At 39.0% G+C, this 15805-nt stretch overlaps 1 protein-coding gene across 2 annotated transcripts in view; it reads left to right on the top strand.

Moving 5' to 3' along the window:
• Positions 1 to 15805, top strand: part of atp2b1a (ATPase plasma membrane Ca2+ transporting 1a) — a 70146-nt gene that overhangs the window by 31743 nt on the left and 22598 nt on the right. For both annotated transcript variants that reach the window (XM_036577688.1, XM_036577689.1), the window contains exons 3-4: positions 13505 to 13702; positions 13917 to 14174. In XM_036577688.1, the coding sequence (XP_036433581.1) occupies positions 13505 to 13702; positions 13917 to 14174 (456 nt within the window). The remainder of the gene's footprint in view (positions 1 to 13504; positions 13703 to 13916; positions 14175 to 15805) is intronic.

The raw sequence follows: 15805 nt of genomic DNA, 5'->3' as shown, positions 1-15805 counted from the left end.
GATTTCTAAGTCAGCGTTAGGGTGTAGACACATGGGACGGCTGCGCAGACGTTGCTTTAATTAAGGCGTGTTTAATTTTTTTTAAAAATAGCAGAACAACCAACACCATTGAGGACAGAATGATGTCAGGCTTCCAAAGCGTAATGTAGGATCAGTGTGTGTTTGTGTCTCTCTATCCATCTCTCTATCTGTCTCTCTCTTTTTTTCCATCCCTACGATGAAAAGCGCAAAGAGCAGAAATGGATGATTTAGGTTAGGTTTACAGATTTGCAGAGGCAACAATAGGCCTGTCACAATTATGACATAAGCTCTCTGTCGCAATTATCTAAGCTGACCGCAATTATTTTCCACGGTTGTTCACCCTGATGATTTATGATTACATCACAACTAGCAGATTGTGGATTGGGTGTGTTGTCATCCATTGAGCTGAAGCAAATACATGTGAATAAATAAAAGAAGGAAGAAAACATTTATTGAGACGTGCTAGGTCTCAGAACAACAGAAGTTCTAGCTTCTGACTGGTGCTGTAGCACCTTTAGAGGGCAGTAGTGAGGTGGTTTGTAAAATTACTTCACTGATTTTGCAAAATTCAGTTCACCTGTTATAGTACTAGGAACCAGATGTCCGAAGCACCTTTAGAGGGCAGAAGTGAGGAATGTTTGTTTATTTGAGTTTGAGCTGTGTTTGTCCTGTCGACAGCTAGGAAACAAGATTGCTAATCAACCAGTTTGCCCAGTTTAGGCTTGTACTTTAATAGCTGAACAAATTGATACTCTCACATTTATGTGGCAATTAATCATCAGCTAAAGTTTGATCATGACAGGCCTAAACACTGATGCTAACTTGGTTTCTGCCCTTAAGCTTCCTCTGAACTATATTACAGTATGAATTTTAATTTTGCAACCGAACTCTATCAGGTTAGTTGCCTGAATAAAACAGATCCACAAGGAAAATTACAAGTGACAGAGATTACAAATTCAGATTCATACTGTTAATTAAAAGTTCGTCAATAAGTTATTCTATATTGCCATGAAGATATGAGACCACTGTGCACAAATGAACATTATAAAAGAAAGCTACACATTCTAATCATGCTTGCCATCTGATTACTTCACACTGTTAGAAATAAAGGTTCTGTTCAGGTACATTTTTCCTTCATTAAGGTACAACCAATGTAAATGTTCCCTCAAAGGTACAACAGTGGTTTTAAGGTCTGATTGTGAACCTTAAATCAGTTTTTCCAGGTGAAAAGTTCGTATTTGTACCTTTTCATAACCAAATGTTTTAAACAGAACAGTAAAATAAAAGCCTGGAGGCGAGACGGGGTGTGTGGAGTCAGTACAGCTTAGAACATATCATTTCAGTGGATTATGGTTCAGTTATGTTCCCTGACTAAAGGTACTGAGATGGACCCTTGAGGGAACCACCCCAGTGACAAGAGGGGTCCTGCACCAGTGACAGTTTACTGCCTTTATTTCTGAGAGTGCAGTGAGAAGACACAAGCAGCCTGAGCTGCTGTAGTTCCACTTTTCCAGAGCATTCATTCCTGGGCAGAAAACAAGCTTTTAATGGTCTTAATAATAAATCATTAAACAATTAAAAAAGATAAAATAACTTAGTAAGGGATATTTTCCCATTTGATTTCTTTAAATATTAAAGTATTGAGGGGAAACTTGCTGTACTTTTTTATTCTTTTACAAAAATAAGTCAATATTTTTCCACTCGACACTGATGGCTTCAAACAGTTAAACCCTGCAGAGCTAGTTTGTGTTTAATATGAGACCAAAATATTCTCTATAGGATTTTAATCTGGACACTGACCAGCCCAAAACCATCAGTAAAAACCATTATAGTTTGGGTTTGGCCCATGTTTTTGCCTGGGAGTGTACATATTATAAGATTTTATACACTCTATATCTTTCTCCAGCTGTATAAACAAAGACTTCAGAGAGAGTGCATGACCTGTTATTGAAGGGGAACTCCACCGATTTTGAAAAATTAACCCTTTAGATGTAAACAAAATCATTCAAAGTCATTCGATGTGAAATATGTCTTTCTAGAGAAGTTTACAGTCAGAATTGTTCACCATTATAGTAATGGGAACCAGACATCCGAAGCATTAAATGGCTCTAAAAGCTACATCCCGTTATTTTATTACACAAATTGGGTATAAATGTGTTGCTTGATACCTGAGACATTGTTTTGTGTTAGTTTTGTTACAATGTTTTGGCCTAAAAAAGTATTTTAGTATAAACTATTACTCCAGGATTACTTCAGTGTTTCCTGTCAAAACCTCATTATTGCGCGCGAACTAACATTCCTTTGTAGTTACCAGCCTGTAGTTACAGCCGTTCAACACAGCTAATGCTGGTGTTGTATCCAATTCAGGTCCCCCTCGAATTCACACTCGCACTGACTAATCAGGTCCTCAGACGCCGCATGCACTGAACACTGGAACTACAGAAAAGGTTAAAGAAAAGGTTTGTACGGCAGCTAAATTCCCCCAGACGGCGACAAACAGTACACAAAGTATTGTTTACTGTTATTTTTTTGTAATTTAGCAGTATTTTACCATTATCAACGTGACATATACAACCTTATAAGACACACGTAAGTTCACTGGTCATTTTGGACACCAGATAAAATGGTGATATGTGTAGTGTAGACATACGGACGTCTGGTTCCTATTACTGTAATGGTGAACAATTCTGACTGAATTTCTCTAGAAAGGCGCATTTCTCACCAAACCACTCTGAATGATTTTGTTTGCATCTAAGCCATTAAATGATTAAGTAATTTTGCAAAATCAGTGGAGTTCCCCTTTAAGTGAGAATATGAGGAAATACATGTGAATACAAGCTGCAAAATTAGTCACTTATTTTTGAAACGCTACATGCCAAATGCTTTTACAAGCACAAAACAAGAAAACAGAAGCGTTCAGTTACGCGTTCTAACCCGGCATGACAAGCGCAGTCCGCTCCTAAAGACGTTCTCATTTGCACAGGATTGTTTTAACTTGCAAATATGAGTGAAACGCTCACAGTCTACACAGCCCCTGTTTTTGTTTGGGCGCATTGCTGTACGGTGTGTTTTTGTAAGGGTACTGCGTCTAAACTTAGTGCGATGCTGAGTCAGAACAGAGCTGAACTGCATGGGAAAAGCTCTGCGGCGATGAGAAAGCATTCCAGTAGGTTTCGTCATGCTCCACAGTCTGACAGGGCTGTGCCAGAGAGGCGCGTTCAGCAGTCTCCACGCCGCTCTGGGTATCAGGCCTGCGCTGATAAGACAGATCAGTTTTGCTCCGCTGCCTCCGCTCTACAATGGCACTCTACCAGGGAGCCGCGCTCTTATGAGACGCTGTACGGCTTAATCAGCTCATTCAGGTTTAGCACAGAAAATTAAGCAGTCGGTCAAGATTACAAGAGCTTTCGACTATTAGAGAAGAGATTTCTGATTAGTAATAATGGGCTGTTTCTCAGTTTCAAAGCAAGATGTTTCTTAATCTTATTACTCTTATAAGTAATGATTTGCAGACTGTTGGACGTATCTGTCCCATAATACACCTGTATCCCTTTAGTAAGTAACTCTTATTATGTTTTTTGGCAGTCTGTGGAATACAGTGCTGCAAAGGCTAACAAGCTATTTATATGGACATTACGTTTATATTTGCTCAGAAAAACACTAATATTAGGCCCAATCCCATTTCACCCCTCGCCCCTACCACTTGGCCCTTACGTCTAGGGGTAGGGTGTCCTGATTTTAGTTAAGATAGAGGGGTAGGGTGAAGTGTTAGGGCTACATGGCCCTCCAAACGGAGGTTTTTCAGAGACTCCCAACAGAGAGTTATGAGAAAAAAAAAAACGGCAAGACGGCTGAACAAGAGACCAAAGAAACCCACATGTGAGAATCTTCTCTGTTAAAAAATTACAATAATCATTGTTTTTTCTTAGTTTAATGTTGTTTCAGTGTATATGATCATTTTCTTCATAACAAGCATACAAAATCGCTAATAGCATGCCAATGTCTCTGTAGCTAGCTCGCTAACTTTCCCGTTCCACCTTAAATAGCCCAGCAGTTCTGATGCCTGAAGCGCCAGAATGTAACTGCTGCTCCGTTTAAGGTGGAACGGGAAAATTCGAACAAGAAGCTGGTGAATATCTGACTTCAGCTTCATATCACTGAAGAATTAGGGGTGGGTGATAATAAATAATTGCCCCCTCTTTGAAGGCATATGATGCCCTAAATGTAACTAAAGCCCAGCAGTGAGGAGCTGAACTTTACCCTCCTCTGCTGTCACTGCAGACTGGCAGGGTCGCCTACAGAGCAGCGCTGGTAGCTGTTAATGAAGTGATGCTCTTCTTTATTTGAGGGTCCCATTTCAGAGGGAAGATTTCAACCACTTGTAACTCAGTTAGGGTGACACTCGAAAACAAGGGCTAGGGGTAAAAATAAGAAATGGGACTGGGCCTTAGATTAAATACAATTAACATTAATGTAATAAGTAGTGTTTTTACGTATGATTCATTTAACTACATCCAGACCGCTCCTCATGGCAGTCCAGCTTTCACTGTAGTTATTATCCAGTTCCTAGTTTGGCTAATCAGTTCTTCATTATGGTAAATTAAGTGTGCTGGCAATGCAATTTAATAAATCCATGTGATGGCTGGAGGCATCTGGGAGAAATCTCCAGTCTTCAGATTATCTTTGTGAAAATAGGAAACTCTTGTTACTTCTTACTGCATTTGTTTGACACTATTCTGATGATATTTGGTGATTTTTACCACACCAGATGTGGTTTTAGACAGTGTGCTTTTGTCCCTGAATAGTTTCTCAACTCTCAGAAATGCACAGTGCATGTAATATTAAGAGAACTCTGCTATAACTGTGGATTTTTTTAAAAATTGTTGTTTATCATAGAAGGAAAATAGAATAAATGTTCGCCTTATGCTTTTAATGTGCTTGATGGTGCGCAGACTCTCCAGAATTACCCAAAAGTACACAGAGGCCCACGAACAACAAATGACTAAGCAAGAAATTGTAGCTATTATAACAATTTTCTGTTTATTTTAAGATGCCGTTGACGACATGAGCAAAAACGCGCACCTTAAAATGGAAAGAGAACTGTTTGAGCAGCCACCATTTCTTGCTTGGTCATTGTTTAGCGTGGGCCTCTGTGTACTTTTCAAATTGGGATCATCACAGAACAAATCCAAACTAGTAATTAAGTTAACAAAATGGTTTTTCAAGGGTTCTTTAGTAAAGAAAATGGTTTTGTACAGAACCATTAACACTCAGATAACCCTTTGCATGATTAATGGGTTCTTTACATCATGAAAGGGTTCTTCAGATTGATGGAGAATGTACTGTAGATGGTTATATATGGCATCTTTTTAAAAAGGGTTCTATAAAGCACCAAAAAGGGTTTTTCTATGGTTACGATGTCAAGCTTGTAACAGTAGAAGAACCCTTTTTGGTGTTATATCGAACCCTTTAGTCATGCAAAGTGTTCTTGGAGTGTTAATGGTTCTATATAGAACCATTTTCTTTACTAAAGAACCCTTTTTAAAGATGTGTAGCACTGACATTATTTTAACTGTAGTATTGAACATTAAAGTATTGTTGTGGATGTATTTTTAGTCATTTTCCAAGCAGAAAATAGTTTTTGTCATTGACTCTCTAGGTGCCCCCACGGCATACTTGCCTTAAAATGCCTCTTCTTAGATTTCGTTTGATTATTTATTGCTTATAGCTCATTGAAATAAGTGATGTAGGTCTGTCAGAACTGTTTAATCTTAACATGCAATCTATACCGTATCTGTGGTTCAGTAGAAGAGGAGAGATTTTATTATGATGAAAAAACTACAATTCACATTTTTGCATTTTTGAATTTTTTTTTAGGTTTAAACAAACATAAAGGCAGTTCAGAGTCAAACCTGCCCATCCAGAATGTAAATCAAATAGGTTCATTACACCACTGATTATGTAATTATGTTTAAATAATGATAAAATGTACAGCAAAAAAGTAATAACTTTAGACTTCTGCAGGTTAAGTACAATCACTACTCACCTGTCTGTATAGTCAAGTCAAGTCAGCTTTATTGTCAATGCTACAATATGTACAGGACATACAGGGTATTGAAATTGCGTTACTCTCAGACCCCATGGTGTAGCGATAACATTAAATAGATGGTAAACAGGAAATGTGTGAATTTAAATAGACACTAAATAAACACTAATTGTAAAAATAAAAACTAATTGTAGAAAAATAGAATAATAATAATAAAAAATATATATATAAATATAAGAACGTCCCTGAAATTAACAATAAAGTGACATAAGGCACATACAGATTAAGGTCTGTGGTTATAAATAGTGCAATTATAAAATAATTATTATATACAATAATAATAATAATATAGTACTATAATAATATTATTATAATTAATAATTATAATGGTGCAAGTGTATTAGTGCCAGTAGTTCAGTAATATGCTGTGGTGCTGTTTAAACGGCTAAAACATTGAGAAAAGCTATAATAACCATTTTGGATGTGTAATATGTCTCACGGGTGGCATTTACAGCAGCCTGATTTGTGTTGTTGCTACTGATTATCATAGGAACACCTTTGCTTTCACTTGCATGGTTGGATGGGTTGCCTTTTAGCTATTTGCCTTTAGGCCGTTTACTGTGGTTGGAGTCATTTAAACAAATTAAGCGTCTTCTGGAGCATTTCTGCAAAATAGAAGGACCAGAGGTTAAACTCCTCTTTAATTCTGAGGTGCTTTTTGTATATGTGGGCTTTATAGAACTGCCTGTCGCTTGATTTCTGTAGTTAAAAATGTCAAAATCCAAATTAAGGCTGCTAAAAAATGCGTTTCGCAGGACCAGTCAGTGATTTGAATATACTGCCTTTGCGGTCGTCAGTCACTTCTCTAAAGTGTGAATCAGGCTGGTTTCAAGATTTGACACCCCCGCCCCCATCCCCCCCCGCCACCCCACCCCCCGCCACCCCACAACAGAGAGAAGTGTTGTGGATTCTTTGCTGTCAGCATGTTCTCATTGGTTTTGGTGTGCATTATTGTGTTGTGGGCTACTAGTGCAGGATAGTGACCACTGCCTTTTGACTGGACTGTAAGACCTGAGTCATCAGCACCTCGACTCACTCGTCATGTGAGGAAAGGCCGAGGCGATGTAATCCCTGCTGTAGTTGCATGCTCTTTGAGCTTGTGCGCTCACTTGAAACTAACTGCCACATTTTACTAGGGCTGAAGATATTTTGATAGTTGATTATTAATCTGAATTAATGGATTAATAATTGATTAATTTGTTTAAATTTTGCTGTAACAGTCATATTTTTTGGCAAAGTGCTGTACTGTAAACCAAGAACCATAACATAAAAAACACCTCCTTCTATTTACAGTTACACTCATTGTCCATTTTATCAGCTCCACTTACTATATAGGTGCACTTTGTAGTTCTACAGTTACAGACTGTAGTCCATCTGTTTCTCTGTGTACTTTGTTAGCCCCCTTTTACCCTGTTCTTCAGTGGTCAGGACCCCCATGGACCCTCACAGAGCAGGTATTATTTGGATGGTGGATCATTCTCAGCACTGCAGTAACACTGGCTTATTGGTGGTGTATTAGTATGTGTTGCACTGGTGTGAGTGGATCAGACACAGCAGTGCTGCTGGAGTTTTTAAACACTGTGTCCACTCACTGTCCACTCTATTAGACACTCCTACCTTGTCAGTCCACCTTGTAGATGTAAAGTCAGAGACGATAGCTCATCTGCAGCTGCACAGTTTGTGTTAGTCATCCTCTAGTCCTTCATCAGTGGTCACAGGACGCTGCCCACAGGACGCTGTTGGCCGGATATTTTTGGTTGGTGGACTATTCTCAGTCCAGCAGTGACAGTGAGGTGTTTAAAAACTCCAGCAGCACTGCTGTGTCTGATCCACTCGTACCAGCGTAACACACACTAACACACCACCACCACGTCAGTGTTACTGCAGTGCTGAGAATGATCCACCACCCAAATAGTACCTGCTCTGTGAGGGTCCATGTGGGTCCTGACCACTGAAGAACAGGGTAACAAAGTATGCAGAGAAACAGATGGACTACAGTCTGTAACTGTAGAACTACAAAGTGCTCCTTTATGATCAGTGGAGCTGATAAAATGGACAATGATTGTAGACACAGGGTGGTTTTAATGTTATGGCTTAACATTTAACCAGATTTGCTAGGAAATATATGTAACACTGACAGGATGAGCTGCCAATGTTTTGAAGTAGCTGCTAAAAGCTGATACGGCTTATAATATTCCAGTGAATAACGTTTATAATGTAACATGATGAGCTTTAGTGATGTTTATAAGGGGCACATTAGCTCATTCTGACAAATCACTTACGGTGTGAACTGCGCGTCCTCAGGGGGCAGTTTGGTTTGTCAGAACGTCACCATGGAGGGAAAGCCACTGTTTACTGACCGTTCTGCTACTTCAGCATGCTTTCTTTGAACAGTGGTGGAAGGTACCTTTGTGCTTATGTGGAAAGCTAAGTCAGACTTGCATATGTTGTATCTGACTACTTTACTTTATCCTTCATCTTAAGTCCTTTTTAAATCCTCCCAGGCTTTTTTCTTCTTTTTTAACTTTCAGTTCTTTTTCTTCACTGTCTGCTCACAGAAGTACGACTCGTCAAGGAAACTGCTGCCCTCTTCATCTTGAGTTGTTAACTCTAAACTGGACGTCACATTGAAAACAATGTTTCATTAATGTAGTTATATTGAATCGCTGTTGTCGGAACAAAACCTAGTATCTCCAAAATGGTGACTTTACAGGAGAGGGCAAAAACATACTCTACCTTTAATGTGAGTCAATGGAAACCAGACATTTTTCCAAGTAATTTTGGGTCTTTTCTTTTGGTCCAGTCATCGTGAAACTTACACACAATGTGAAGGACAATGGGTATTTTCAAGTTATGTCAAAACCTGAAAAAACGACAAAAATAAAGATAGGTTTTGATCCGACAGCAGCGAAATATTTGTTCCAGCCCCACATTTTACATTTAATTCTTAGAATTGAATTTGATTGTGTGCTGCAGATTGGGTTTCTTGTTTGAATTCACAATGATTTGGTCATTTGCGTCCAAATTTGTCAACAGGAACTTTAGATCAAGTTTTGTCTGGTTGCGACTCCAAATATGAGTCAGAATGACTCAGAAGTGTGGGCTAGAATGAAAGTATATGTAAATCTATAGAGAAAGCTGCAGAGTGAGTGAGAGGATATAATGGGAAGTAGAGAGACAGAGAGAGAGGGAGATGAGGCATAGCTGAACTCTGGCTGTGGATTGCTGAGTAATGAGGAGCATTGTCATGACAATAGGCTGTGCTGACCAGGCTGGTCACCTGTTTGCCATGCAGGGGCCGACCACACACGCATACATACACCTGCACGCGTCCCTCGGCAGCTCAGCAAGGTCAGAATACAGAATTCCCAGCAACAGTCAGCCGTCTTTGTCTCAGAGCTGGCGGAAAGTGTGAATTTTTTTCCTCCAGCTCTGAATAAAAGCTCTAAAAATCCCCACCTAGTGAACTATTTTGAATACAACTTCATTTGAACAGACAGAGTTATGTAAATGAATGACTGAGCAGCTTTTCCTGTGCATCAGATTATGCAGCGAGAATGTGCGGCTGACTCGCATACAATGTTTAAAGTACTACTGGGGTGATTTTAGTCCCTTCCGAATCTGCCGTGTCAGTTTTTACGGACTTTACGGATTCATGGACTCGTCCAGCGCCTTTTACTTTACTACTGTAATACAGACTGTAGAAATAATACCAAGTTCTATTAATCCTGTGTGAACTGACATATCAGTGTAAATGCTGTATAACATTTACTGTTGAAAAGGAGTTTTCATCATTTTTCGTATGTTACTCGATGCACATACTTAAAGATGGTACTTTAAGGGTTCTTAAGTAAAGAAAATGGTTCTACATAGTACCATGAACACTCAAAGAACACTTGGCGTGATTAAATGGTTCTTTGCATGGTGAAACAGTTCCTCAGATTGATGGAGAATGTTTTGTGTATGGTTCTTCATAGAACCTTTCTGAAAAGGGTTCTATGTAGCACCAAAAATGGTTCTTCTATCATTTCAAGCTTGACATTGGTACAATAGAAGAACACTTTTCGATACTATATAGAGCCATATTCTGTATAGAATAATATGCGACACGTTCTATATCAATCTGAACGATGTAATAATGCAGTGAACGCTTTAATTATACATAGGGTTCTTTGAGTGTTCTTGGGTTTATATAGAACCAGGTTCTTTAGTAAAGAGCCCTTGAAGAACCATTATTTTTAAGAGTGTAGGACGGTACATACCAGCTTGATTTGTGCCTAATGAAGCAGCTAAACACTTCCTTAAGTCTACATCAAGTGTATACCTACAAACATGATGTTCCAGTCCCATTTCTTATTTTTACCCCTTCCCCTTGTTTTCGAGTGTCTCCTTGACCCTTGGAACTGAGTTATAAGGGGTAGTGGTTGAAATCTTCCCTCTGAAATGGGACCCTCAAATAAAAAGAGCATCACTTCATTAACAGCTACTAGCGCTGCTCTGTAGGCGACCCTGCCGGTCTGCAGTGACAGCAGAGGAGGGTAAAGTTCAGCTCCTCACTGCTGGGCTTTAGTTACATTTAGGGAATCATATGCCTTCAAAGAGGGGGACAATTATTTATTATCACCCCTTATTCTTCAGTGATGTGAAGCTGAAGTCAGATATTCTCCAGCTTCTCATTTGAATCTTCCCGTTCCACCTTAAATGGTGCAGCAGTTCTGATGCCTTAGGCTCCAGAATTTAACTGCTGCTCCATTTAAGGTGGAACAGGAAATTTAGCCAGCTAGCTACTACTAGTGATTTTTAAAGACTGTTATGAAGAAAAGGACCATAATGCACTGAAATGACATTAAACTAAGATAATACAGTGGTTATAGTCATTTTTTAAAGGAGAAAATATTCACATTTGTGGGTCTGAGGGGTGAGGGCTAAGTAATAGGGGTGAGGGGTGAAATGGGACTGGGCCTAAAACACGCAAATGCCAGAAAAAATGACTTTGTGATTTTGACCATTGACTATAAATTTCCAAACTAGACTGTGTTAATGATATTGCACACAGATGGTTAGAGTAAACAAATTAACGACTAAATTAAATGTTTTACATGTTTTCTTCTTACTTTGAGTGCAAAATCAAGTACCTAAGAAATCACATTCCATGCAAGTCATAAGCATTACAGACGTCTTGTGGTAAAATTACATACAAAAATACGTCCCCATGTAGAACTAGTGCCGTCTTAATGGTACCTAAGACTCTGTTTAGGCTGTTTCAGCATTAAAATGTTATTTGCATGTAGATCCATGCAAAACATTCTGATTCTTCACGTTTTTGGCTACTTTGTGACACTTTTTCTTTATATTTAATCAGCTCTGAAGGTTTTATTTCAAAGGGAAACAAAGACTTTACAAAAAAGACTGTGTGCTGCTTTGTTGTGAAGCTTGAGGTGAAAGAGCTGTGACAAAACCTTAAACCGTGACATTTTGATCAGAGTTTGACCCATTTTTATCAGCCGCAAGTGAGCATGAATTGGTATGTATGTCCAAAAAGTGATCCCCTCCTCACCTCAAGCTATATCACGCCACTTTGCTTCTTTTAACGTTTGTTAGAATAGGTTTCATGTAGATTCATTGAAGATATTGAAATAATATTCATGTTTGATGGGTGACTGTACCCAGACAGGTTGTCTGTTATGCAACAGTGCCACTGGTAGTGGCCTGTGAAGAGTTTATTTAGTGCCCCTAACCACTTGCTGGTGGAGTAGGCAAAGCTACAGCATGGTGGGGGCGAATGTCAGCGGCACTCTTTGAATTACGTAATAGCTCTGTGTATGTATGTTCTGATTTTTTTATGGAAACATGTTTAGTCTTCAGCTAAACCATTTCATGCAGGCAGTGCCAATCGTGTATTTAATTTTGATGTCCGGAAAAGTCACAACTGTGTTTCCAGGCCCGCCGTCAGAGACCAGACTTCATTCATTTCTAGTCAAAATGGGCAATAATTACAAGATATTCATCTTTCAGTGTCAGGAAATAAACACAGAAAACATATTTAGTAGAAAAAGGCACAGAAGCCTCAACAACTAAAGCTAATATTTTTTTTTTTACTCATTATTTACTGTGTCCACCCTTTACCTGTATTACAACTTTCAGTCTTTTCAAAGAAATGTGCAGGGATTTGTTTCCAAACCTCCACAGTTCAGTCTTAGAAGTTGGTTTAGCATTTTCTGAGTCTCAGGATCCAAGTAAACACATTCAGTGATGTTGAGGTCTGGACTCTGGGCTGGTCAGTCCGTTGTTCTGAGAACACCAGCAGCTTCTTTGTTTGATTTGCAAGTTTTCTTTATTTTTGTCTGTTTCCTTTTCACATAATGATGAGTTGTCTTCCCACATTGGAAGGATAAACAGAAAACATCTGTTGCTTCATACAATAGATTAAACTTGGTTCTAGACCACATGTGATTTGTCACTCGCAGTCCAGGACCCAGTCAGCGTCCTGCTCTGTATCGCATAAAGCCATTGTGGAGAAGGGTCTAGCTGCGGAGCCGCAGTACCGCACTGTCCGCTCCGGATATGATGTCACGTGAAGATAAAGAGGTTTGCATTTGTAACATTGAGAGCTCGGGAGACGTACATATAGATGCCTGTTTCCAGAGAACCGGCTCTGCTATTACTGCATTATGTCTAATCAACCCTCAGATATCAATCTGAAGAGCCATTTCACTAAGAACTATTTGGGCATGTAATGGTTCTATGTAGAACTCAGTCCTAAATAGAACCATTTCCATTACTAAAGAACCCTTGAAGAACCTTCATCCATCCTTTTTAAGACTGTATGGGTTCAAAACACCAGTAAAATAGGCCAAAACTGATACATACCAGCAAGCTAATGAACACCCATTTCACAACTTCAGTATTTTTTCTATTAGTCAGAAAAGCCACTTGAATACACACGATAGATTAACGAGTTCCTCCTCGTACAAAACTGTCGCCTCACTTGCACTTGAAAGCAGCATTACTACATACTGTACACACTTTGGTGCTATTAAAACAAAAACGTCACGTTAAAATTCTCTCAAAAGGGCAGGAAAGTGTGACTGCAACTCTGAAATGAGCCACTAGAGGCATACTTGTAAGGGGCTGATAGTGCGGCTCCAAAAATGAGGGTCTGAAAGTGCGGTGCTTCGGGTCTGCAGTTGGATACTACTGCCACCGTGAGCAGTTTGTGCCGGTTTGGCTCTGAACCTGTTATTATCTCCTAATAAATAGCTCCCTCACACATTCTGCCTCAGATAGAACATGCATCGTTGTTGCTTTGGAACATTTTCTTAAAAAGCTCCTAAAACTAATGTTGATTTTGTTTTTCTCTCTGTTTTTGTTTTACAGGTTTAAGCGGAAATCCTGTAGACATCGACAAAAGGAAATCAGAGTTTGGACAGAACTTTATACCTCCGAAAAAGCCAAAAACCTTTCTTCAATTAGTATGGGAAGCATTACAAGATGTAACGTTAATTATTCTAGAAGTAGCAGCCATAGTTTCGTTAGGACTTTCTTTTTATAGACCTCCGGAATCGGGTAGTAAAAGTGAGTCCCCTTCTTTTGCTGACTTTAAATTCAACTTAAGTTAATTAAGTTTTAAATTAAGTTAATACAGTGTCAGTTTAGAAGTCATGCTGTGCTTTGATTCACAGTTCGGTTCATAAGAGCTTTTTTGCAGTTATCAAATACTGAGCTACATAGTTACTTAATAAGTGTTGGTGTGTTGCTGACCATATGTGCTCTGTGTGTGTACGTGTAGACTGCGGGAAGGGAACAGGAGGAGTGGAAGATGAAGGCGAGGCAGAGGCAGGATGGATAGAGGGAGCAGCTATCCTCCTGTCCGTTATCTGTGTGGTGCTAGTGACTGCCTTTAACGACTGGAGTAAAGAGAAGCAGTTCCGTGGCTTACAGAGCCGCATTGAACAAGAGCAGAAGTTTACAGTGGTCCGCGACGGGCAAGTCATTCAGATCCCCGTGGCTGAGATTGTAGTTGGAGATATTGCACAAATCAAATATGGTGAGTTCACACAGAACACCTGACAGACGTTATATCATCTCTAAGATGAGTTCTGATTTCTGGCTGCCCCAGTGGGTGGGGGAAATAATAATATTAGTCATAGTGAGGTAATATTCTTAATAATATAATATCTAATATGTGTCACTGTATGGGCCACCCCCACCAGTCACTGAGTAAAACACTCTAGATTGGAGACCGTAATACTGTGTTTCACTCAGAAAATGCATTGTTTTCCACTTTCATGTTTATTTTTCATCACCTTCTTGGTGTCTGTGACACAGCACTGTTTTAAAAAACATAACCAACTCACAGTGAGATCGACAAGCTGAGTACAGCCTCCACACTTGCAATGAAGTCACTCAAACTAAATACTGAGGGATGTTCATTTCCCCCCTCATATAAATTCAGAGCAGTTAATTTTATAATGTTTCACTCACAGATTAATCAAAAACATACTATAGATATCATTAATGAATTGCTTGCGTTTGACACTACGACGGCGTGTTAGGGCCACTGTTAAAAAAAATAAAAATAATAGACTTTGGGATTTAAGTCATAATATTTCAATAATGAAGTTGTAAAGTTACAGGAGTAAACCCTCGATATTTCGAGGATGAAGTGGGCTAATTGCAGGGGGCTGCCCTAACGCGTTGGAGCCTCGGTTGCTGGCGACGACGAAGGCTGGAGTTCCGCTCCTTCAGGATCGATCATTCTGATCATCATTCTCATTGCCTTCTGTGAAACTACATGCCCTCTTTGAATGGCACAGAAATGTAGCCAGCGATAGCCGTGTAGACGACAGTGCCTGAGTTCTCCTTCAACAAAACAGTTTCCTCCAAGTCTGGTTCCTTTTTCTAAATAAACACAGTTTCTTGCACGACCGTTTCAGCCGTTTCTTATACTATAACAATCAAGTGCTGATGTGCCAGAAGACTGAGTGTTTCTTTATTGGTGAAATTTATACGAATGTATAACTCTACCCACTTCTTAACACCCCTCATTTTAATGCGAGGAGGTGCTGCCTTTGGCCACAATATTGTGACTTCCTGGTATTAATGCCACTTTAATGTCATAATTCTATGACTTTATTCTCAAAATATTATGACTTTATTCTCAAAATGTCATACCATATGAATTTTTATTTTGAAATTTTACAGCATTGTTATCAAAATATTATGGCTTTATTCTCAAAATATTATGGCTTTATTCTTGAAATATTATAACTTTATTCTCAAAATATTATGACTTTATTCACAAAATATATTTTGAGAAAAGTCATAATATTTTGAGAATAAAGTCATTATGACTTTATTCTCAAAATATCATACAGCGTGACTTTTTCTCTCAAAATATTATGAATTCATTCTCGAAGTGTACTATTTTTAATTATTTTTAGCAGTGGCCCTAAAACGTCGTCGTATGATACGGCCTCTTTTCACAAGCAGTATTTATTTTGACACCTGTTATAATTATCGCCTCCTATGGGACAAGCTGTGACATTTCCACTCATGCCACTTTTCAGTCAGTTTTCTTTTGTAGTAGGTATGTGTAGCCTGCTTACTTGAGTCTTGCTCAAATTACTTAGCACAAAACAAAATGTATAGGTTGTGCCCCGCTCTCCTTTAATTAGC

This window comes from Colossoma macropomum, unplaced genomic scaffold, assembly GCF_904425465.1.
Source record: "Colossoma macropomum unplaced genomic scaffold, Colossoma_macropomum, whole genome shotgun sequence".
NCBI lineage: Eukaryota > Metazoa > Chordata > Actinopteri > Characiformes > Serrasalmidae > Colossoma > Colossoma macropomum.
The sequence above is the reverse complement of the archived record's forward strand: the minus strand, read 5'-3'. Positions and strand labels throughout refer to the sequence as shown.